We start from the raw sequence: 26,464 nt of genomic DNA on the forward strand, positions 1-26,464 counted from the left end.
AAAAACCTTCAATATAACAATGGCCCAAGAGACATCAAATCTATGTTAAAATGTGATGTTATTATCTTATTAATTTTAAATATGGCCAACAAATTAGAATAACATTAAGTTGTTGAAAAAAAGGAACTAGGTATTTCTGTTAACTTACTTTTGAATACGGAGACCTGCTCGTTTCTTTTTTTAAAAAAAAAACCTCTGAAGTTATAAGAATTGATTTCACTCTGACCATTCCCCCTAAAAAGGTGGATAAAAATTAAAGTTAGATATTTTGGCACAATTCTATTTTAAGAGTAATATGGATTTTAATTAGTACTCTTCTATGCATTTTTGGAAAATATTTCTTGAAATAATTTTTAACCTATATGATTTTCTACCGAGTTTTAAAAGTTGCAAATTGCAATTTTTAAAATATAAAATAATACTCTATATCGATTATAAAAAATGCCTTACACAAAATAGCAACATATCACGCTGTTTTTATCAATCCTTTATTGAAGATAACAAGTTGGTTATGTTCACTGCATTGTATGAAACATCACAATATCATACTGGGAGGTACTATCATCAGTACAGGGTTGGACCAGAGCGGACAGTCTGAACAATAAACCATTTTGCATTCTTCATTCCCTATCTTTTAACAACCCCCAAACCCGGTTAACATTATTTAAAACACTTTAACTTACAAGGCTAAAATCTAATGAATAAATAAAATATACTGTGGCAATAATTGTCTATAGACCAAAAAAAAAAAAATCAGATGCACGATGAAATCAGATGATTAGAAAAGCTGTCTGTAGGCAAATGTGTCACTTTACAGACAGAGCTTAGAGAAAAAGTTACAGAAAATACCATGAATTCCATTTCACACAAAACCAGTTGATGACTCATTAGCTTAAACTACACACAAGGGCAATAACATTCTCGCTGAAACACAGTTTAAACAAAGAGGAAAATGTTTACAAGGCATCCACATCATGTAAATCATATACAGATGGATACATTCATTGCTTCCCCTACCCAATAGCTTCTTTTAGATAAATACTCTTCATGTTCAGGATTAACTGGGCTTAATACATGCACAACTCAAAAGAATTCAGAAAAATTAATGTTATTGCAAAAATAGAATTAAACTAAGAATCTTCAAGTACCTTACATGACAGCCACTCTGTACCATGCCCACTGTTTATAAAATGAAAGGTCACGGAACCCATGAAAATATCTCTGTAATATTTTCTTAGATCTAAAATAGATAATTTTAACTGTATTTATAGTAATCTCAAAGTGATATTCTGAGTTCTGAAAATAATGCAAAATAAAAATACCAATTTTACATAAAACTTCTGTTTTTATCTTAAGCTGAAAAAAAATCAAACTATAGAAAAACCACATTTAGAACAAAAAAAAAATCACAATTTACATTATAAAGGCAAATTTTCATAATAAAAAACTGAAGCAGTGAGATGTCAAAGCAAATTGCAACTAATTATAAGTTAAATCAGTTTGGTTTAAAGAGACTTCTAAAGTTAGAAGTTAAGGATGTATTGTGCACAATGGGTAAAATTCTGAAGGAATTTTGATGCCTAAAATCATCTTATTGCCAAATACACTTATCTTGAAGCAAGGCAACATCACAATTTGGACACTGTTGGAGAACCCAGTCTGGTATTACAGGTAAAACTGAAAAATAAAAATAAAAAAATAAAAATAACACTAATAAATACACATCCTATAGCATATTGCCCAACTGACATTCCAAGCCACAGAGCCTCAAAAGCTTTCCAACTTGGTAAAGTGAAATAAGTAGCGTCTCAGACAATTATTTGTACTCTTACATGCTTATATGTTGTGAGTTTTGTTAAAATAAAAATCAGAATGTATCTTCAGAGTACAACTATAATCCCATGCACCTCAGGCACATTTATTGATTTATGGTAGAATCACTCCATTGGTTTCTAGTAATCAAGTTCAATACAGATGTAATCAGTATGCCTGAGGTTGGCAAAAATACTGTAGTATAGGCAATGCTAAGAGTGGCAATATCAGAAAACACAAAAATGAACATTTGATGGAAAATTCTGATAATTTTCTGCTCATTTCACAAAATGTTGGAAATCCACCAGAATTATTCCCTGGTATTGAAGAAAACTGTGATTAAAAGTTTTTCCCCCAATTTTCAGAATCAAAAGCATTTTAGTAGATTTGTAAGGCTACCATGGGTCTTCTAGATCTCCAGCACCCTACAGGAAGAGAAAAGGAAGAATATTAATATTATTCACCTATACTACTCCCACGATGGACTGAATTTCAAAAGTTTAAAAAGGAAAACAAAAATCACACAAAAGTACCTTCTATTTGAAAAGCTGCTTTTATACAGAGGTCATTTCCATTCTCACTATCTTAAGCCTTTTTTAAAATTCCAAATCACAATTGTATTGAACTTCAAAAATTCATTAGGAAATGGCAGAAAGATATACTGATGAGTAGCATTTCCACTTCCATTCCATTTAAAGGAACTTAAGATAGTTCACCCAGAAATTACTTTCAGAAAAACAAAAGTTCTTCTTAAACTGAGTTAGAAAATAGATTTTTTTTTTTTACAAAACTTTACATTCATCAGGGGGAAAATGAAAATCATTTCTGCTGAGTGATCAACAGCTATTTTATTTGAAAATAAATCAAACCAAAAGCAAAACAAATATGGCTTTTAAAGTATTCCTAGCATAAGAAATCAAAAGCAATCATTTTATTTCTAAGCAATGAACACGTTTTAATCAAAGTAGCTATTTTAAAATTTTTATAGATGAAATAAAATATTTTCATACATGTACTTTTTTCCCTGCCAGTTAAAAATGACCAAAGCCTTGTATAAAATATTTGCTTGCATGAGAAGAACAAATTTCTGGTTTGGATTAGGTTTCTAAGTATATAGCTGGACATAACAACTGTAATCTTTAAAATCCATTTTAAAAAATTACAGCATGCATAAATTATTCCACATTTCATGCTTTATTGGGGGAAGTCAAACAAAAATTTTTTTTCCATACTAAACAGTTTCATATACATTTTGTTGTACAGATAACATCTATACAGAAACTACAAACCACAGTTTCAGGAATAGTACACTTTTTCTAAAACTATATTTGTTTTATAGAGAATACACAAAGTCAAAAGAAACATTCAATCTTTCACAAGTTCTAAAAATAAAACTACAGTGTTTTAAAATAAATACAATTTCAAACAACATGTCAGAGAGCATTTCAAGAAAGAATTGAAGGCCATCATTAGCCTTTCTGTAGTAACTAATACTAAACAAATGGGAAAATTATGAAACTTTGAGTTCACTAATATGTAAAACAATGTAAAACAATAAAGTTCTAAATTAACAAAGAACCTGTCCACAATAGAAATTAATCTCAATTTAATGTAACAGGAAAAGTCATCTGGTATAGTCCAATTTTAAGAAACAGGAAAAAAACCCACTACTGACTTCAGTTGGTGGCCTGATTTCAGGCACACCCTATAAGATGAAATAGAATATATAATTTTATTTATAAAGTACTATAGTCAACTTAGAATTATCTGATAAAAAGTATATGCAAAAAAGGCCTTCTTAAAAAATAAGACTGTACAAATAAACTAGTTTTCCAAGATTCACATAACAAACATACACAAAATGCATACATTATACTAGCTAGGCAAAACCATCAAGTCAAAGACCATAAACATTAACAAAAGAGAGAATTCATATGCGTGAATCGCTCATCTTTGTCCCTGCATCTTCATTAGAATGTTCTAATTCAGCAAGATCACTTTTTGTTTCAGTATGGGGTTCCAGCACTGTCACTGGGTCTCCAGCATCATTGTTCGAAGAAGTAGCTCCAGCAGCTGATTCAGCAGGGCTTTCTTCTCCCTGTACTTTAGCTAGCCTGTAACTAGTCAGCATCTCTTCCAGAAGTTGTCGGTAGTTTCCCCTATGATTAATTCTCATTTGCCTGAGAGCTTCCACCAATTTTCCCTGTGATCCACTTTCCTCAGCATCATCGGAGGCCTTTTTTTAAGATTCAAGACCCCAGTGTCAGTAGACAAACTAGGATAATTTAACATTTAACATAACACACTATAGCAAAAACACTCATTTGTCTATTATGAGGTGTATTGTCTAAGCACAAGACCATTTTATTAAGCAAGCAGAATCTAAAAAATCTGACCATGTACATATGAAAAAATGCCATGCTTTACCATGTATTAAATATGCAGTTTTCAAAAATGCTATTTTTAGAGAATAGATATCATCTTCACATTCTTTCAAGCTATGCTTTATTAGAAATTATTTAAAATTTCTGAAATTGCAAGCACTCAAATTTCAGTAATAATTCAATTATTTCATTTTATATAACTTAGTTCTAATTTCCACCATACCCTGCTGTATAGTCTAATTTAATGGTGTTTAGTAATAATTATATAACTACAAATCATGTGAAAAATAAGTATTCCTAATGATAACCCAAAAAAATGCCTTTTGTGTTGAGAATTTGAAGTAGCTCCCATCCGAAAAAGTAGCAAAATAATTTTTACCAAAAAAAATTTAATATGTAACAACATAAAATCATTAGTTAAACATATGAATCTGATTAAAAATAGTTAAGTTTTAAAAGGTTGTATATAAATAGTAATTACTCAAAACTGGACTGAATTTGGGTAACATAGTTTAGAAGAAAAAAAAATAAGTTTACTTTTCTTCTTAAACCAAGCTTGGGGTATTAATATGATTTTTAAATGCTGTTAAGCCAAAGCTTAATAGACAAATTGAATTTTACATCCTATTAAATTCTAGTTATTGTTATGTAGCCTCTAATTACCTTCTACTCAAAATCTACTTGAAGTTCTCTCAAGATTATCAATGAGGTGTTCTTTGATATAAAATAACCTGAAGGTAATCTTTTATTACCTTTACAGAAATATGATCTGCATTTCTATAGTAAGAGTAGTACATTTTACCAAACACACTATAACTAAACTTCAAATTTGGCTTGCAAGAAGAGTCAATGAATAGTGAACCATCATTTGCATACCATATGTATTAATGCTTATTTAAACTTATTTTAAAATAAGGTAACTTTTAATCTCCCTACATGGCTTTCTGTATATTTAAATATTTACTTATCATAAAACTGTTATTGGAAATAGCAGTTTTTCAGTAATGTTAGCATATAAAATGTTAGGGTTTTTTAATATAAACTAAAATCTACTCTTTTCCCCTAAAATTGAGTAAAAAGACTAGTGATATATATGTGTGTGTGTGTGTGTGTGTGTGCGCGTGCGCGCACGTTTTGTCTCGCAGTAATAAAGCTAGCTAATTATGAAAAGACTGGACAATGTATGATGAATTTTTGGCCATGGGTTTTTAAGGATCCTTACTTTACAATGGTAGAAAGAATACTCAAAGTAACAAAAAATATTAGGCAAAAAAATGACCTAATGAATTCTTATTTATGACAAAACTTGTGCTATTTATGGGAGGATCAGTCTCGATTAGTGCCAAATGAAATATAAATATTAGGAATCTGATTAAATTTAACCTAGTGCCAAGTTTTGTATTTAGGACACTACTTCTGACCACCTAAACAGCTTGCTCTATCTAGATCTTCTAAAGGTATGGCTGATAGAAGGCAGGACTTTGGAAGCTCAATATTCCCTACTCCAAATGTTTTGTCAGTGTAACAAAATTCTCATCCCCAATTTATATTTATTTGATTGAGGTTATGGAATTGATTAGAGTTCATTATTATAAAAATTAGAAAACTAGTATAAATTAAAGCATTCACACTTCAGAGCTTCAAGTTCACTTCTTCAATGAAAAACTATTTCCAAATATTAGATCTTCAAACTCATAATTATTACAATTGTTATTGTTATTTTCATCTCCAACAATAACTTGTAATCCTGAGGATTTCAAACTTAGTAACTTCTAGTAGTAATTATCCTTAAAGAGAAGGTATAGAAAGGGAAAGCCATTGAATGTCTATTACTACTGAACCATACCATCCACATCAAGACTTCCACAAACCAAAGAAAGACACTAACTAATACCTTAGGCCAGAAGTAGCGAGAGTGCAAGTGAGAGTGCAAGTGAGTAACAGCTATAAACAGTGGGCTGGGAAAACTGCCTATTTATTGTCTTCTTAAAGCTAACTTTGTTCAAATAATCTAAAGATATTTTGGAGGAAAAAAAATGTTACCCTACAGAAATGAACTGTCAATCTCTCTGCTGACAACTTCAAACAATTTATCTTAAATTAGGGGGTGGGGTGGTGGTACTGTCTACATTAAAATATCATCTAAATATCATCTAAAATCTCTCATAAGGTCTAATGGGCATGTCGCTAGAACATGAAAATGCACTACCAAAAGAAAAAAGATCCTCTCCAATTCTGGAAGTCTTTATTTGGAAAACTTTCTGGACCTGACCACAGTGAATGTCACCCATGCTCTGAAACTGTCAATTTCCTTTGGGATAGAGTACCTGCAATGCCTAGGAGTATATCCTCTAAGTTTATGATTTCCCCAATCCTTGCAGCCTTGCCACTCCCCCTTCGCCCCTCTCGCCAAGATAGATAGAGATGTGAATAAATGAATAGAGCTACTAGATGACTCTCTGCCACATTCTAACCTGAAAGCAGCTGGGCAAGCTCTCTTCTTGCTAAAAATCCCTCTGTAGCTAGTGTGCACAGTTCCAGTGAAGAATGCAAACTTGTTGAGGTCTGAGACTATTTGGGGGATCACATCTCTAAAAGCTGTCTTATCACTAACAGCCTTGTAAGTAGTTTATGTTTCTCTACAAATTTGTATCATTTCACCCTATCCCCTTGCTATTTGCTCTCAAATTTAGAATGTAGCCTATGGTTTTAAAAATAATTATTCTAATTATACCAAGCATCCACAGAAAGGATTAGAAATGATCAGATGCAATTCCCTTATTTGATAAATGAGAAAGGGATGACGAAAATGACAAAGTCACTTGCCCGAGATTCTATTTGGAGTTCGAGGCACTGAGGTTGCATCCTGGACCTTACTTTTTTTAATCTAGAAATTATATCACAGAATCAAATTAAATCTGGAAAGGAAAAGAAGTAATTTTAGTCCAATCCCCTCATCTTACGGATAAGGAGGTGTAGAGAAGGTAAATGAGCTCATGACTGTAGCAGGAGAACCAGGAATCAAGCCCAGGTTCTGGTTCCAAATCCAGCACTCTTTCTAGTACATGACAGGCTCTCTCAAACTGAGATAAGGTGCCTTGGACATCACAAATACTGCAGCTCACAGGTCATCCCAAAGGTTCCTTCCTGATATATAGAATGACAGTGACCATGGAATCAGGAAGACCACCTCTGACATAGACTGTATCAAGATATACAGCCCCTGAATTGCACTGGGGTCCGGGGGAGTGAGGAGGGGGGGGCTTCCTCACTGTGGTTTCCATACATGAAAGAAATTAGAGTTCTTTCCCTCAGATCCTATTACAACCATGGCTAGCAGAATTACTGGAACAGCAAATTGAAGGCAGGTCTTGAGATACCCGTGCTAGTGCTCTTTTCACAATACTACATTGTCTTCTGAGTCAAGGAAACAGGTTTTATAAATTCAAAGCAATACTTAAGTGTACTAGAATATTTCCATCCCATTATCTATGCTTATAGCTATCATTAAAGAGAAAGACTAAAGTGGCTAACCTGTCTTCTTTTCCAAAATTAGTTATTTTATAGGCTTTAATATTTCTCAAATTTAGTTAAAGTTAGTCCCAGGAACAAAATATTATTAATAGACACCGAGGTTAGAAAAGAGAGCATGAGAAAATACTGGCAGAAATTCAATGATTTTTATAGGCCTTGCCTTCTTGGAAATGAAATCACCTAAATGAAAATTAAGCTGACAGAAATTTTTTAATAGCAGATGTATATGATTAAAATTGCAGAAATGTTTAGGTTTTCAATGTCTCAAAAGGATATTAAATTTTATTGAGATAAAAAAAATACTAATGGGTACTACTAAGATTCTTTTCAATAGTGATAGTACAGTGAAAAGAACACTGGAGAAATCTGAGTTAGAATCACTATATGACCCTAAGCAAATCACTTGTTTTCCTATACTATGAAAGAAGAAACAATATCCTAATCACTTAACCCAGTTTTATAAATAACCATTTATTAATACTGCATTTCAGCAGGCACAGTGCTAAGTGCTAAGAATACAAAATAAAAAAAGAAGCAAAAGAGTCACTGCCCTCAAGGAAGGGCAGCTAGGTGGCACAGTGCTAGGTCTGAAGTCAGGAAGACTCATTTTCCTGAATTCAAAACTGGCCTCAGAGACTTCCTAGCTGTGTGATCCTGAGAAAGTCATTTAACCCTATACGCCTCGGTCTCCTCATCTATAAAATGAGTTGGAGATGGGAATGGCAGTCCAGTATCTTTGCCAAGACAATGCCAAATGTGGTCATGAAGAGCTTGACACAACTGAAACAATTGACCAGCAGCTTCAAGAAGGTCAAAATCTCAAAATAAAAAAGTTCAAAATCTAATGGAGAAAACATTATTGTGTGTGTGTGTGTGTGTGTGTGTATGTGTGTGTAAACAAGCCATATAGAGGGAAAAATAGGAAATAACTAAAAGAGAAAAAGTGCTAGAATTAAGAGTAGAGTAAGAAAAGACTTCCTACAGAAAATGTTATTTTCAGTGAGATTTAAAACAAGCCATCTCAGCATGAGAGAGAACATTCCAGCAATGGGGCACATCTGGACAAAATGCTCAGAGCTGAGTAGAATGTTTTCTCTGGAAAAAAAAAAAAGTGCAAGGAAACCATTGTCACTTAATTGAAGAGTATGAGGCAAGGAGTAAGGTGTAAGAAGACTGAAAAGGTAGGAAAGGGCTAGCTTATAAAGGGCTTTGAACACCATACAAAAGATTTTGGATTTGATCCTGAAGAGACAGGGAACCGCTAAAATTTAGCACAAAGAGGGGTAAGTTAGGACAAATTGGAGGGGGAAATACTTGACACAGGAAACCTCACCAACAGGCTACTGCAATTATACAGGCGTGAGGTGATGAGGGATTGCACTTGAGAGGGAGCAGTATCAAGGAGGGGAAGAGTGCCAAGGAGAGAAGGAGGCATATTCAAGTACTGCAAAGGTGAAACTGACAGGCCTTCAGAACCCATGGGGGCAGAGGGGATGGAAAGCAAGAGCAGCAGATAGTGAGGAGTCCAGGATGACTCCAAGATTGTGAGCCTGAGGGACTGGAATGATGGTAGAGCCCTCAACAGTGATAGGGAAGTTAAGTGGCTAAAGGGGGAGGGGAAGGAGGGAAGGAAGAGAGTTTAAAGAAAGATAATGAGTTTGTTCAGTTTGGACATGTTGAGTTTAAAGTTAATGGATATCCAGTTTGAGATGAAACAAAGGCAACTGGAAATTTAAGACTGGAGACCTACAGAAAGGTCAGAGCAGGACAGAAAAAACTGAAAATCAGCAGCACAGAAATGGCAATTCAATTCATGGGAGCTGATGATCACCAAGTGAAGCAGTATAGAGGAAGGGAAGAGGCCCCAGGACAGAATGCTGAGGGATACCTACAGATAGAAGGAAGGAATAAGGAGACTAAGGAGTGTTCATATAGAACCAGGAGAGAGTACTGCCCCAAAAATCTAGAGAAAAGAGAGCATCAGGAGAAGAGGTGATCAATTATGTCAAAGGATGCACTGGTCAAGCAGAATGAGGATTAAGAAAAGGTCCTCCTTGGATCTGACAATTAAGAGATCATTGATCACTGTGGGCAGCAGTTTTAGTGAAATGATGAAGGTAGAGTGAAAAGGGAGCCATGAGGTTTGAGAAGGGACGAAGAGCCACCATCAAGTATGGGATGGTAAGTTGATAGGGGAAGTATAGAAGCACTAACTAGATGCAATAAAGACACACTCTAGCTGGTATAACAAGTAAGCTACTGGACCCAGTCAGAACAGTAGCATTTTTATAGAAGTAGCACTTGTATAGAAGTGACAGTAGTAAACAGAAGTCATTCAAGGCTACTGGCAGTAAGATATGGCAATATACAAACTACAGGGATGTTGTGAGGATGGCAAGAAGGCATCAACTACATCCACTGTCTTATTTTAGGGAAGAGGAAGCAGAGACCCTAAAGTGAAGTGACTTGACCAAAGTCAGAGGCAGAAAGCAGCAGAGCCCATGAGCCCAGACCCCTGCTCTGATTCCAAATTCAGTGCTCTTCTCACTATGATATCAGCCATAATATATGGTGCACTGTAAACTTTTAAGGCACTCAATGAACATCTCTGTAGTTGTGAGACCACCATTTAATACTGGTCACTAGTGGCTATTCATGTTCTTTCTTTCTTTCTTTTTTTTTTTTTTTTGGGGGGGGGGGTGAGGCAATTGGGGTTAAGTAACTTGCCCAGGGTTACACAACTAGTAAGTGCTAAGTGTCTGAGGCCGGATTTGAACTCAGGTCCTCCTGAATCCAGGGCCGGTGCTTTATCCATGCTATTCATGTTCTAATGAAAGAATCTTACATTTAGGGAAAAAGTAAAATGACAATAAGTATACAAAATTTTAAAGATTATTTTACATACTTGTGTGTACTGGTAAAGGTACTGGACTTAACTTGGGAGACTCAGGGTAAAGTCCTCATACTGCTACTTATTAGCTATAACCTTAGAGCAAGTGCTTCACTTTGAGAATCTTAGTCTCTTCAATTCTGAGGGAACTGAACTACATGGAAGCTCTAACATTCTATGATTCTATTTATGACATGAAACTTCCCATCATCACACTCTTATAAAATAACCTACTAAAGAGTACAGAAAATAGAAAGTATACCGAGTTAATTACAGCAAGATAAGAAAACCCTCCTGTAAACTAAACCTGGGGCCTTTATACCAAAATGAATGTAAATTTAAAAGATTAGGTAAGTATGCCTACATTTCTAAATAATGGTAAAACCCAAAGAGAAAAACCAGGTAAATTTTTTTGAATTTGGCTTCTTCTCTGTAATTAATTTTTAAAGCACAGAATGTTAGAATATGGCAGAAATAAATCTAAGAGTTGATGTTAAAGATTAAAACACACCCGTGTTAGCTTCAAACTTTTTCTATAAACTGCATAGCCTCAACACTGCCACTTTCCTCCCCCATTCCCATCTCCCCAACAAATAATGTTCAATCTTCCTTTGTAATTTTTCTCACTTTTATTATTTCCACTAGACCAAATTATTTTAATAACCTCAAGATGGGTCTCTTTTTGGTGATCTCTTTCTTGTCCCTTAGTGTCTTCCTAAATCTTAGTATCCAAAAACCAAACTTCAATGGCTCCCCACTACCATTAGGACAAAGTCCAAAACTGCCTACTCCAGTATTCAAAATTTCCTTAATGTCATGTCCCAACATAGTGTCCCACTAGTCTTCTAAACATTTCAGAAAAATGATCTTACTAATTCAATCCAGAACATGGCTTAAGTTTTCCTGCCTTTGCTCTTTTGTAACTGTTCACTCCACTCTTTGGAATTATCAACTCTTCTCTCTACTGATCTAAACATTATCTCTCTTTTAAGACAGTTAAAAACCTATCACTTTGCCCGTGAAGAAAATAACCTCTACCACGTCTCTTAAATTCCTACAGCAATTAATGTTCCCACAATTCACCCAACAATTAATCACATTCTGCCTTCTGACATTTCTTCTAGTGTATTCAACTGTTATTTAGCCTTTTATATCTTAGTACCTCATCTAACTGGGGCAACTAGGTGGTGCAATGGATAAAATACTGGGCCTGAAGTCTGAAGACATCTTCCTGTGTTCAAATCTGACACTTAGTAGCTGTGTAACCTAGACAAGTCACTTAACCCTGCTTGCCTCAGTTTCCTCATATATAAAATGAGCTGGAGAAGGAAATAGCAAATCATTCCAGTATTTTTGTCAAGAAAACACCAAATGGGGTCACAAAGAGCCAAAACGAATTAACAACTGAACCTCATTTAACTAAATAAAACTAAATTAATTAAAGAAAACTCTTTGAAGGCTATCTCTTTATTACTTCACACAACACCTACTGTGTACTTCTCATAAACATAGGCATATAAAGTTTCTACACTAAAGTAATTATGTAAAAGCTCTTTCTTAAAACCTCAGAGATTCTTTTCAATTATAAATTATAAATTAATAAAGTAATGTATCCACTAAGGATATTTAGGACAATATTATATCCAGTGCTATACTATAATACCAGGAAACAATATAACTTTATACAGTTACACAGGAGGTCATGTAAATAGGGTTCAAAGTAAGACTGTTACTTTACTTAAGAAAACTGAAGAATGAACAGGCTCTACAAAGTTGACCATCACAAAATCCACTAAAATACTTTACACTTAAAAGGGAACTCTCTCTCTCCAGGTACTTACCTAAAGGCAATAAGAAGGTAATGAAATAAAAGTAATATGAATTATTCTTTAATAATAATGGTAGTTTCTGAAGTACATTAAATACTACGCAGCCTTCAGAGATCCTAACTTTCTTGTCTTCACAACTTCTGTCAATCCTATGTATAACCTGTTCTCTGAGAATAACATTACAAATCTTAATTAATAATCAACTTGCACTGAAAATAAAAATTAGGGCTATTATTTTCAAGGATTTCTTGGGAGAGATCTATATAAATATCAATATATCTTTTAATTGATACATATAGCCATTTAAAAATAAACCACTCAAGTATATTAGACTATGGCTCCCTAAGAACAAGAGCCATGAGGACAGCTAGGTGGCGCAGTGGATAAAGCACCAGTCCTGGATCCAGAAGGACCTGAGTTCAAATCCGAACTCAGACACTTAACACTTTTTAGCTGCGTGACCCTGGGCAAGTCACTTAACCCCCACTGCCCCTCAAAAAAAAAAAAAAAAAAGAAAGAAAAAGAACAACAACAACAAAAGAAGCAATGAGACAGCTATGGAGACAACTTCAAAATCATTAATTGTAAGAGAAGTAAGAGCCATGTCTTCTTTTCTTTTTATCTTCTGCAATATTTGGTATTATAATTTTATATAAATGAGTGAATCAGGTTTAATGAATTAGTTAATCAGTGAATTGTTATATGTGCTTAAAATTTCACCTATTTCATTAGAAGAACTTGGGGGGGCAGGGCAGTGAGGGTTAAGTGACTTGCCCAGGGTCACATAGCTACTAAGTGTTGAGTGTCTGAATCCAGAGCTCATGCTCTATCCACTGTGCTACCTAGCTGCCTACAAAAGACCTTTTTTTTTTGGGGGGGGGGGCAGCATTGGTGAGGCAATTTGGGATTAAGTGACTTGCTCAGGGTAACACAGCTAGTGTCAAGTGTCTGAGGTCGCATTTGAACTCAGGTTATCCTGACGCCAGGGCCAGTGCTCTATCCACTGCACCACCTAATGAACGGCCCCTAATACCTTGGCAGACCCAGTGGTCTCCCTTTTTTTTTTTCTTGGGCAGGACAATGAGGGTTAAGTGACTTACCCAGGATTAGAAGAACTTCTTAAAGTGAGAACTTTCTATTACAATATAGACAACATTTTCTGCAATTCTTATCCATGTCTACTCATTATTCCTATACGAAGGGGCTAGTCAATACAGAGGAAGTCTCTCAATGACTTTCAACATTTTGCATTGATCAGTGCAATATTTGCACTCGTTACATAACTGATAACCTTCACTTCACTAAAAATCAATTCTTTACACTATATACTTCCTGGCCATTTCCCTTTTACATTTTTCTTTTGTTCATATATTTTATAATACCTCTACTCAAATCCTATTCTAATGCTGTATTATGGCATGGATGTGACTGGGAATTCCTAAAAGCAAACTCTGACAGGGCCTGTACCAAATTGAAAAGACTTCCAGCAAATGCTGGCTTTTATCATCAAAAAGACTACTAAGTACTTTCAGTCATAGCTACAACATGAAAACATCTTAATAAAGGCTTGCCAAAAGTTGTGTTCACACTGATTTTTAAAAATCAAATCTTTGACTAGCTGAAGATTTGATAAATAAATTGTGCCTCACTGTGTCTTGTATATATTTGGTACTTAAAAAGCATAAGTTGAATTGAACATGTGCTTATTCAATTCAGCAGAATCAGTTTTGTTTTTGTTTTTTTTTTGGTGAGGGGCAATGAGGGTTAAGTGACTTGCCCAAGGTCATATAGCTAGTAAGTGTCAAGTGTCTGAGTTCGGATTTGAACTCAGGTCTTCCTGAATCCAGGACTGGTGCCCCCCAGATTTTCTTTTAAGGTTTAAATCATAATCAAAAAATTAAAAAACACAATAATCAAAAGGGCTTATTTTTTTAACAGTTAAATCTTTAAATGGATCTACCAAGTAATAATACTTCAACAATGGTTTAAGAAAAACACCCCAGGTGCTTTTTTTTTTTTAATGTTTATAGGTATAAATGTAATAGTAATTTTGACTATAACCTTCCTCACCAAACAACTAATTTTTGCCTTCTGGAAGATGTCACAATGTTGGCTGACTAAAATAAAACAATTTTTCACAGTTGAAGTACCATTATAAGTCTTACTCAACCATAAATGCTTGTGAGAAACCTCAGTTTCAGCTCTACCACTTACTACCTGTCTGTGTTACAGCAAGCTCCCCTGCCAGGGTCTTAGTTTCATCCGTAAAATGAAGGGGTTAGACTTGCTTACCTCTAAGGTCTCTTCAAACTTTACATCAATAGAGCCTATGATGAGATCATCTCTAAAGTCCCTTTCAGCTTAATAATCCTTTCCTCAAACAGTAGAGTCTTCTCCTATACATTTGTCAGCTTAAATATTCCAGTATATACATTTTTATGAAAGCTCCTAACTTCAAGGGGCTTACAATGTGGCTGAACACACACACACACACACACACACACACACACTTTGATTTCATGTCTTCAATGTCCTATTTTCATTTATTCAAAGTTCTTCTGACTATGTATTGATAGTATTATTCGGGATCAACTTTTTTATAACTCATTAAGTACCATATGTATTCCTAAAAATATTTTTTGATGCTAAAATAAGAGATGAGCCTATGCTGAAAATCAAAACTTCTAGCAACAATACAAGCAATTCTGTTATGGCCTGATAAGAATAAATATATATGAATGGTGGTGGAGCTACTTATTTCTAAAGAGTTCTTCCATTGAGCTTTATGGTTGTGTCCTAAGCTTTCCAATAAAATTTTTAAATCCAAGTTACTTGTTTTGAGATATGTAGAGCCTTACACATGGAATGGGTAAAATAAACCTTTGGGGAGAAAAAACTAACTTAAAATTTGGAGCACTATAAGTGTTATGATATGACTGTTTATTTCGATGACTAGCTGAAAAGTTCATCAGAATTTCAAAAGAGCACTAATAAAAGATTACAGGGAAAGGACATGAGCTGATCACCCCATAATATAATTCAATTCAGATTTACACATTCATTTAAGAGCTTACTTTAAGATTTCTCTAAGATTCTTTTGATTCTACAATAAAGGAAAAATCCAATTATTTTCAGGTATTCATCTGGATGGGCAAATGTTCTGCTTTATCTGGCCTCGGAAAAAAATAGAGAAAATTCTTAACTTTAAATCTATTGCCTATTGCTAACAATAGAGCACTGACAGGGAACAATGAAGGAGACAGTATATTCCCATTGTAAAATAAAGGGGTGGAGGTGGGAAAGGGAAATGAGCCCAGGTAAAATATCTGAATAAGTTTACAATAAACATAAAAACTACTTGTGATGACAAATGATTCCTATTGTTATGAATGAAACGAAACATTTACCACATCTAAAGCTTACTGTGTATACTCTAGCTATATTTACTGTATTATAAAATTACTTTTAAAGCTTATAAAACAAAAACTTACCCCATCATTCTCTCTATGTGGATTTAGTCTATTATAAACAGCCTCAATAATATTGCGCCTAAAAATATGAAGAAATAACTTTGTGAAAATATTTTAAAATAAATTAGTCAGCAAATTACTAATACAGCCTTAATTTCATGCTATATCCAGCTTTAAAATTAATGCTATCAAGACAGATCTTTTTTTCCCACAGAAGAATTCTAGTCCCTAGAATCTGCTGAATCTTAATCTGTCCTACAAATACATTTTCATTACTTTACCAAAGAAAGAAGGGGGTCCATCCCTGTTCTTGAAAAGGTCTATTCTTAGAACAAAAAGAATTAGGAATTCCATTAGGAATAGCTAGAAGACTATTTAATACAGTTATCAAGTAGTTTCTGGCAAGACAGTCCTTTTCCAAGTTTTACCTAGTAGTTCTTTAAGGAAAACGGGTAAAAATAGTTGAAAAAAAAAACTGGAACTTTTATATTGTAAGGGGCTAATTTTAGCCTCCTACAATATAGTGGTTTTTTTTTTTAAGTGAGGCAATTGGGGTTAAGTGACTTGCCCAAGGTCACACAGCTAGTAAGTGTTAAGTGTCTGAGGCCAGCTTTGAGGTCAGGTCCTCCTGACTCCAGGATCGGTGCTCTATCCACTGCACCACCTAGCTGCCCCACAATATAGTGTTTTAAGGCCCACAAATCTCTTTAAATTGATCTCATTCAATGAAGCCTCTAGATATGCCCCTACCAGGTTTGGAAAATATATTTAAACTATGTGACACAGGGGTGGGACTGCTGGACACCAGAAAGAGTAAAGACACAAAGTCTCACTAACACTCACTTTCCAACCATGATGGAGTCACTTCATCCCATTGAGGCTCATTTTACTCATTTGTCAAATGAAGATTAATACCTGTAGCATCTATCTAAATGGGTTATTCTGAAAATTAAATGAGCTAAATGTAAAGTGCTTTGCAAACTTTAAAGCATCAGATGAATCACAGCTATCAGTACCATAATAATACTTACTATGCATAGAACTCAAAATTGGCTATCTTTCTTCTACTTACTTGCCAGCAAGACCTCCCCCTGGAGGTAAATTAGGGATATTTTCTGCAGACAATATGCGCATGACATGGGCAAGATCAGGCATTCCTTCCTCACCAGACTTCTCCATAATTTCTGCACGAAAACAAACACACACATGAATTAATAAAATGATAAGGAACAAAAACAAGACAGAAACAAAACCATACACTGATTCCTTGTTATGTCAAAGCACAATCATTTTTTTAAAAAAGGAGTAAAAAATAAAGGCTTTGTGTAAATGTTTAACACTTCGAAATTCCACTTCTGCTTGTATATAAGAAATGATTTTTCATTGCAATGTTTCTAGTTAAAGACACAAATTGCTCAAATTTAAAATGTTCATAATCATTTATAAAATTACAAAGCTAGTTGGTATCCTGATCCCCAAGAACTGTATTAGACAAAGGTAGTCCAGCTGGATAAGATATTTAGATATTGCCTGTATCTTCTAACAAAACATATCACCTGGAAGAACTAGAGGGCTTAACTTCAAACTCTGCTGCTGAGTCCCTTTAAAATATTTCTTTTAAAATTCCGTTATGGAAAAAACATTCCTAAAAAACACAGGTACATTATGTATGTATGCATGTATGTATGTACATGCATGTACAATGGGTATGAACTACAAAAAAGAAACTATATAAATATAAAACTAATAAATGTTTCTTTGGAGTTACAATAAACATTGTGTAAATCTTTAAATACCTGTTTATCTTTTTTTTTTTGGCGGGGCAATGGGGGTTAAGTGACTTGCCCAGGGTCACACAGCTAGTAAGTGTCAAGTGTCTGAGACTGGATTTGAACTCAGGTACTCAGGAATCCAGGGCCAGTGCTTTATCCACTGTGTCACCCAGCTGCCCCCAATACCTGTTTATCTTAAAAGTAACAACTAGGCATTTTCACAAGTGAAGAAAAGCATATTTTGAAAAACTATGTCACTAGAAATGTAGACTATTTTCATAACTAAATCTTTTAAAATAGTTTAACTTGGCTATAGTGGTACTTTTTACATATCTATGTAATATTTTTAACTTTGCCCTAAAGTGCTTTCAAAGATAGTATCTTATTATCCATATATTATTCTTTTTTTTTTTTTGGTGGGGCAATGAAGGTTAAGTGACTTGCCCAGGGGCGACACAGCTAGTAAGTGTCAAGTGCCTGAGGCTGGATTTGAACTCAGGTCCTCCTGAATACAGGGCTGGTGCTTTATCCACTGTGCCACCTAGTTGCCCCCTACCCATATTATTCTTACACCAACCATGTATATTTCTTAACTGCCTTTTAGAAAACAACATAATTTTAAAAGAAGTATATACCCTCACATACTTTGGCCCAAATACCAACAAGCCAAAAAAGGTTGAATTTTAAAAAATCTTTACTTGGATAAATTTCATCCCAATCCCCAACCCTAATCATTTTGTTTAAAAAGAAGAGGCATTTCCCCCCTTTTCTTCTTAAATAAGCCAGAGTAGCTTTCTTACCTTCAACACGTGATTCCAAGTGCTTATCCAAGTCTGAATCTTTTTTCACTGCCTCATCTGAGACCTTAGGAGCATTTGAAAAACAAACTAGCACAATACTCATGTTATCTCGACTTCCCTGTATGTTAAAGAAGGGGAAAATTAGATAATATTTTTATGAACTTCTAATAATTTGCTTTAAAACATCATAAATGGAACTATACAAATATAATTTACTTAAGTATCCAGGAAGAAAATATTGCTTTACAGTGGATTAGTGACAATCTAAATAATGATCTGAAAGAGCTATGGTTTCTGGGCATACATCTGTCCCCTTATGTAGCTAGTCATTTTGTCATTTGATTTTTATGCATAATTAGCTCAAAACCTAGGTGGCATTCCTTGACTCCTTACTCTGTCTCATCCTGCACATCTACTTTCTTGCTAAGGCCTATGGATTTTATCTTCCCCACCCTCTTTTCCCCTTACACAGCCTACATCACCTAAACTCCTGGGCTATTCCAACAGCCAGCTTAGTTGGTATACCTGTCACAAGGCTTCAACCATGACAGTAAGGATGTCACACACCACCGACTCCTCAGTCCTCCCTGACTCAATCAATTCCAATGGCTCCCTATCAGCTCTAGGATCAAAATATCATAGCTCTGGCATTCCAAGTCCTTTATACTGTGCTCACCAGCTCCTTTTCCAATCTTCTCACACCTCCCATATCTCCATGCACACTTTGCGATTAACCTCCTTGCTGTTCCTTAAATAAAACCCACCATCTCCCACCATTTCCCAATTCTGGAATGCTCTCCCTTCCCATCTTTGCCTCCTGGCTTCCGTGAAATCCCAGCTAAAATCCCACATTCAAAAGAAATCCTTTTCCATTGCCCCTTTTCTGCTATTCGCAATCTGTCCTCTGAATAGCACGTTTGTACATAGTTGTTTGCATGTTGTATCCCTTATCAGACGATGAGATACTTACCAGCAAGGGCTGTCCTGTGCCTTTCTTTGTATTCCCTGTGCTTAGTTCAGTGCCAGGTATATAGGAGCTTAATATGGACTATCTATCCTTCCCTTATCTAAATCTTTATAGTGGTGGTTCTTGTTGATTAAACCCCAATTAGCTACACCTGTTCTAGTTATCTAGGCCCTTTCCCCTTTTCTAGATGCTTTATTCCTTCAACTCTAAGACTAGGCCCCATATATGCAAAGGGAAGGTGGGGGTTTGATCAAGAGTTGTTTTGTTTTGGTTTTTGCTACCTGGTACATCACAACCAAACAGTATTTGTAACAATTATACTGTGTTGAAGAAGTAATAAATAAATACCAGGACAATCAAGAAGGTGAACCAAAGTATGGATGCAAAAAGAGCAGAACAATTTAAAGATTCACTAAAGCACACTAACAAGGTGATTTAACTGTGGAGAAGCTATAGTCAAATGACTAGCATTCAGATAAATGGAGTTAAGGTTTTTTGAAAATAGACTTTAAGCTCACTGTTAGAGTATTTTATCTCAAAGAGGTTTTTTAGATGGCTAAAATACTAATTAATGAATACCCAGTGTATTCATTGATGTATTCATGGAGAGAGCATTCACCCACAAGACTGAAAGCTACATATTTTACATATATTATACAATACATATATTTAAAACATTTTCTGTCTGCTAATTCTAAGGAAAAATACTTAAAAGTCAATCTTTTTTAATCCTTTAATTCTTGTTTTTCCAACTGTACTTTCCAATATATTTTTTGCCTGAGAAGGTTGCCAGCTATTTCACATACTGAAGAATGTCACAAGGGGCACCAAAAAGGAGGTAGGTATGGGTCATCCAGGGAGTCCATTCCAACTAAAAATCAGTACAATACTCAAAAGCCATTCTACTACAATAGCTTAAGTTGTGCAAAGGAAAGGGTGGTATGAGGGCACCCATTACTTCTCCAGATCCGTACAGCTCCAATGCTTATCTAACAAAGAATCCGAAGTAACAAGGAAGCCCCAATGTCATAAAAATCAAAGGGCCAGGAGCTTTGAAAGCTATGGTGATAGTCTTGAAAAGTTCCAGAAGAAATATCTATGGTCTGTCTAACCATTATTGCTGTCACTTTGGGGAGCAGGGGAGGTATGGGGTAGATGTGAGGGGCAGGTCCAGAGTCACATCCCTAATGCCTCACTAGTTAGTGCTTCCAAATGACCCATACCATTCCAACATGGAACCCATAATTCTTGAAACACTTTCCCAATCACAGTATTCATAATATAAATAAGCACTTTTACAAAATGAATAATTTTTCAATCATACCACAGAATCAATAACATCTTTAAAGAACTGTGTCTGAAGTACATTCCGTTTGATAATTTTAGAGCCTTTCTGGAATCTTAACTAAAAAGTATTTTATTCTTAAATGATTATTTTATAATTCATGGTATCAAAGATTTACCCAAACTCTTAACTGCTCAGCTTCCATACTAAAAATGTTGTCTCTTATACACAATACTAGGAATTTAAAAGCCAAATATTTATAGAACCTTATTTCTATTCTAACATTATAGCAAAGTTTTTGGTTAAAAATTATGGAACAGGCGCAGCTAGGTGGCGCAGTGGATAGAGCACCGGCCCTGGAATCAGGAGTACCCGAGTTCAAATCTGGCCTCAGACACTTAACACTTACTAGCTGTGTGACCTTGGGCAAATCACTTAACCCCAATTGCCTCACTTAAAAAAAAATTATGGAGCAGTTAAAATTTACAAACTATTTGCAATCTATGTTTACTTTAAGTACACAACTGTTTGGGTCTCAGAAGATTGTGATGTCCTAACAGTGATGGGTTCCTGAAGTACTCATCAATCAGCTTTCTTATGATCTAACAGCTAAGTAGTAACATGCAAATTAGATATTTCAGCCATGGACTTCACTTTTATCTACCAGCTGCACTTAAGTAAGATTTACAGGACACATACTATATGAATTCATATGCCTCCGGTGTTTAACACATATACAAAAGTTTCTGTAAATGAAAACAGAATATTGCAAGGTATGCAGAAAAAAGTGCATAATTTTAATCGTCCAGGTGGTAAAGTACAGGGCATTTTAAACCTTTTCCACTTGTGACCCCTTTTCACCCTAAGAAATTTTTACTCAATTCCATGTATATAGGTATATGAAATAGGTATACAAATCAAATGTTTACTGCCAAATTGTTTCACAACTCCCACATTCAGTTATGCCATTCACAATTTCAGAAGTTTTGCTATAGTGGAAGCGAGGGTGGAGTTTGTGGTGGTCAGAATCTTTGTTTAAGGAAGAAGAGTGATGGCAAATTGTAGGATTCTATCAAATCCAAGGTAGTTTTAGTCCACTCAATATTTGCTGAATGGTGGGGCAGCTAGTTGGCACAATGGATAGAGCACTGGCCCTGGAGTCAGGAGGACCCCAGTTCAAATTTGACATCAGACACTTAACACTAGCTCTATGACCCTAGGCAAGTCACTTAACCCCAACTGCCTCACCAAAAAAAAAAAAAAAAAATCGCTGAATGGAAAATCAGATCAGACCTCTCAGCCAAACAAATTCAAATCCTTCTATGTAGATGGGAGATGGTATGTAAGGGATTTCCTGATTTAGTTTCTTCAAGCATTTCCTTAGGAGGAAAGCTAAACTAATCTGACAAGGTTCCCCATATTTGATTCCAATGAAATAGGCTTTTATTGTCTGAAATGTTTTAATCCCCCCCCCAAAGCTTACTTTAGAATGAGAGCTAACTTCGGGGATCCCTGTTTAATAAAGAATCTTTTACTTTTGTCCAAATTTGGTCTGCCCTTTAAGCCGGTCACTAATTTCCTCTCCCCATCATCACCACATTTCCAGAAGGCAGAAGACATTGCAGAATATCCACTGCTTCACCACATACCCACTCCTCAACCTTTTGTAATCTGTTGGGTTTTTTTACTATATCATTTCACTAACCATCTTCTATTCAAAAACTCTAATGACCTCTTTACCACTAAATCCAATGCTGTTTTGTTCTTCATTCCCCTTCGTTAGATTAAGAAAGGATAAATAACTGTTATGGGTACTGGATTTGTGATTATTTAATCCAAAAGATTTAAAAGGGTGATAGGGACTGTTTTATAGAAAATAATAAATTTTGCTTGACCCCACACAGACATCAGAATGAAGAACATAAAGTTGAAGTTATTTATGGGGGAGCAAATTTCTAGGCAATTTAACTGACCAGACAAGCCAACTTCTTAACAGTTAAGAGCTGTCTCTAAGTGCAATTGACTGTCTTGGGAGGTTCTCCATCAACAAAACTCAAGCAGAAACCCAATGGCTTCTTGTCTGGGATTGGGGCACAGGGGAGGGGTTAGAAGGGAAGTACAGAGAAAAGAGTTTTTTTAAATTGGAGAAGCTAGTTTAATGTCTTGGCTTGGGAAGTTACTTTCAGCACTCTGGGCCTGAATGTTCTAATGGAGGGGGGGGGGGGAGAGAGAAGATATGGATTAGATGATCTCTGAGGTCTCTTCTAGCTTTAGCATACTGTGATCTACGCAATCCCTGCCATTTCAGGTTCAGATTTCTATCCAGAAGGAAGCTTAGAGAACAACACTTTGCAGGTGAAGCTAAGGTCCAAAAAAAGAAAAGAGACATGTCCTAGGTCACAAAGATTACTAGCAGCAAATACAGGTCCCTGTGATTGAAAAAAAATAATAACCAATCAAGTACAATCTTTTAAACTTGGTTATCAAGTTCTTTTTTGTGATGAAGAATTATAAAGTCTACATGGTTTTCAAATAAAAATTTTCAAGGTGAAAATTTATGAAATTATCCTCCAAATCCACTCTAAGAACAAGATTGACAAGCTTTAGGGCAACTAGTGATTACTTATATAAGTATAAAATGTATAAAAGTATAAAAAATGACTGACTCAAACACCTATCTTTCTGGCTATTTATTCCCTTACCAAAAACAATAATTAGGATAACACAATCTAGAGAGGTAAGGCTGACCATAACAAAGGAGACAAATATTCTATACAGAGCTAGAGCCTCTACCTCTTTTGTTTGTTGTTTTTTTTGCCTTTTTTTTTTTTGCAGGGCAATGAGGGGTTAAGTGACTTGCCCAGGGTCACACAGCTAGTAAGTATCAAGTGTCTGAAGCTGGATTTGAACTCAGGTCCTCCTGAATCCAGGGCCAGTGCTCTATCCACTGCACCACCTAGCTGTCCCCCCTCTACCTCTTTTAAGGGGCTAAAATTCTAGCTATGATGTCTAAAATCTATTAAAATCTAATGAGTTGTCACCTTAAATTAGAAGCTTTAGCATGAGTTTAGACTTTTAAGAATTTATTAAAGTGCAATTAGAAGTTGGTGAGGAGAGAGACAGGTAAAAAGCTAACTATCTCTAAGAGACCTCAGCATCTGACCCGCCATACCAAGGTCAGGAACCCAAGAGGCCAACCTTCCCAGGTCTTCCTCCAGAAGCCTCTTGTGAAACAGGAAACAGGGCCGCGCGTGCGCGCGCGCGCACACACACACACACACACACACACACACACACACCCCTCCAAAATAATTGGTTGGTAGCACTGATTGACACAACTAACAGGCAGTAACTTCCAGATGCTCAAGTCACACGGTTTCTTTATCACATGGTTTCTCCTCATGGTGGAGCTTCCCTGAAATCTCTCTCCAGCAGGGGGTGCCATTCCAATTCTCACTTGAGTTATTATGTCCCATTCATCTATCCTACATAGGTTATATACACAAAAGTCCAAAAGTTAGCATGCTGCTAAAACCATACTGTTAAAGCTACCCTGTTGTTCTAAAGCCAAGCAGAAAATTTAACCATGAGCCAGAAGTGCTACATGATAAGGTACCCCCTTTTCTCTTAGGCAATAATAGGAAGTAATTGCAAGGCATGTCTTTCAAATACAAAGAATCAGTAGATGGAAAAGACAATTACCTACCAGAAATAATCATTCATCCATCTGCTCTACTTTTATATTTATGTGGACTTCTGTTTTTGTTTTTTTAGTGAGGCAATTGGGGTTAAGTGACTTGCCCAGGGTCACACAGCTAGTAAGTGTTAAGTGTCTGAGGCTGGACTTGAACTCAGGTACTCCTGACTCCAGGGCCGGTGCTCTATCCACTGCGCTAGCTAGCTGCCCCCTTATGTGGACTTCTAATTCTCTATGAATTAAAACTTTATATTTGGTACTTGGAAAAATGTTTAAGTTACAGTACTATATCAATAATAAACATCTGAATATCCTATTTGCTTTCTATAAATTTCTATCAAATTATCAGTTATTTGAATTAGCAAAATTAAAGCATGTTGATAATAACCCAAGTACTCTTCACTTAATTCAAAGGAGTTAATCATATTGCCTTCACTTCTGATCATAAATTTTAAATCAGGAATAGCTTAAGTTGGTTAATGAACAAAAATATGCTGAAATCATAAGAATTTATGAAGGAATATCTAAATATTTTGCAAGATGGAGGATTAGATAAATGCATTTTTCACCCAATGTTTAATAATAAACATATAGGTGGTAAATCATCTCCCATTATACCTTTATGTAATTATTACAATTTGAGGGATAGAATTGTGCAGTGAGAACAATACTCATCCTATGAACTTTTATATAACAGTCAAGTACAAATGCTGTGTCTGCGACTGTGTGAATCTTGGCAATTCACTTCACAGCTTTGTGCCTCAGTTTCATCATCTGTAAAATGGAGACAGCAATGCTTTGACTACCTAACACAAGACTGCAAGTGAGGAAAATACTTTCTCAACCCTAAAAGTGCAACACCAATGACTTGACTTTGGCAAATGCCATGAATTCATTCTATTCACATCATTAACTATTCTTTGATCTCTCAGAAATCCTGAAGAATCATTTCAATTTCTTCCCACCTCAGAAGCCCTCGCAGCCCTGACTGACTAGCTCTGCACAGAACTTCCATTTTAAGGAGGGTGCACAGGCCAGTTTTGTCTTCATTTCTCACTAGGCTGCAATCCAAACTTCTCCATGATGTCCCCACAAGATACCTTCCTTCCCCTCACTCATTTTCATTTTCCATTCATGTGTTGTCTTCCTATATTAGATCAAGGGCAGAGACAGTCTTTCTTTTTTTGTTAATAAATGCATTCCAAGCATCTAGCACAATGTCTGACACACTATAAGAACATAAATGCTTGTTGACTATCTAATTGACTAGAATAACTAACAATTCCTCTCTTCCACCACATAGGATTGCCATGCATTTTTTGGTCTTTGCCTCTAGAAAAACTGAAACAAAGAAAAATAAAACTACAGAGGGTACTACTTCAAAAAATAGTGAATTTTCTGAAATGATTAGGGATTGAAGCTCCAGTGTACCAATTCTTGATGTCTTGGTTCTGGTCCTTCTCTTTTTGGCCATCTGCCTTTTGGCAATTTCAGTGTTCATTAGTATCTACAGCAGATGGTGGGTGGGGAAAAAAAAAAAGAAAAATTAAATGAAACAAACCAGTTTTATGCATTAGTTGAGATTTTGTAAGATATTAGTGGAAGAATAGATTGAAACTATGGAGTAGTATAATATTTTAGAACTATTGGGCTTCAATTACCTCTACTCCTCAGTTACCATGAATAACCAAGTGGTTGGCTTAATTAAGGCATAATTCCATAAGGCAAATATCTTCAAATTTTAAAGTCTAGGTTATTATAGCAATATCTTATTTTAGGGAACATTATTTGTCAGGCTAAGTACTGGCAATTTTTAATTGCATTTGGAACATGTGATTTCACTCTTGTGGGAAGTTCCATAGAAGAATTGCCTTCCTTGATGCACATAGACTACAATTCTGTAATTTATACTCAAAGAGGTGACTGGGGAACATGCTTGTACATCCATCGTCTTACCTCTGTGCTTATGCTCTGGCTATCACCTTGAATGGACTCTTTACTCACAGAGGTGCTTCCTTCAAAAC

The 26,464-nt window shown here is 35.4% G+C and overlaps 1 protein-coding gene across 2 annotated transcripts in view; it reads right to left on the reverse strand.

Annotated features, from left to right (window-relative positions):
- Positions 1-471: 471 nt before the first annotated feature.
- Positions 472-26,464, reverse strand: part of PPM1B (protein phosphatase, Mg2+/Mn2+ dependent 1B) — a 74,088-nt gene continuing 48,095 nt past the window's right edge. Inside the window, exons 3-7 of one of the 2 annotated variants that reach the window (XM_043984453.1) lie at positions 18,492-18,609; positions 16,992-17,103; positions 15,941-15,998; positions 2,212-2,237; positions 472-1,677 (exon numbers count right to left, since the gene is read on the reverse strand). In XM_043984453.1, the coding sequence (XP_043840388.1) occupies positions 1,629-1,677; positions 2,212-2,237; positions 15,941-15,998; positions 16,992-17,103; positions 18,492-18,609 (363 nt within the window). In that variant the 3' untranslated portion in view covers positions 472-1,628. Of the gene's footprint in view, positions 1,678-2,211; positions 2,238-2,639; positions 4,049-15,940; positions 15,999-16,991; positions 17,104-18,491; positions 18,610-26,464 lie in introns of those variants that run through there. The other variant, XM_043984452.1, reaches the window with a different exon arrangement.

This window comes from Dromiciops gliroides, chromosome 2 (genome assembly GCF_019393635.1).
Source record: "Dromiciops gliroides isolate mDroGli1 chromosome 2, mDroGli1.pri, whole genome shotgun sequence".
Classification (NCBI taxonomy): domain Eukaryota; kingdom Metazoa; phylum Chordata; class Mammalia; order Microbiotheria; family Microbiotheriidae; genus Dromiciops; species Dromiciops gliroides.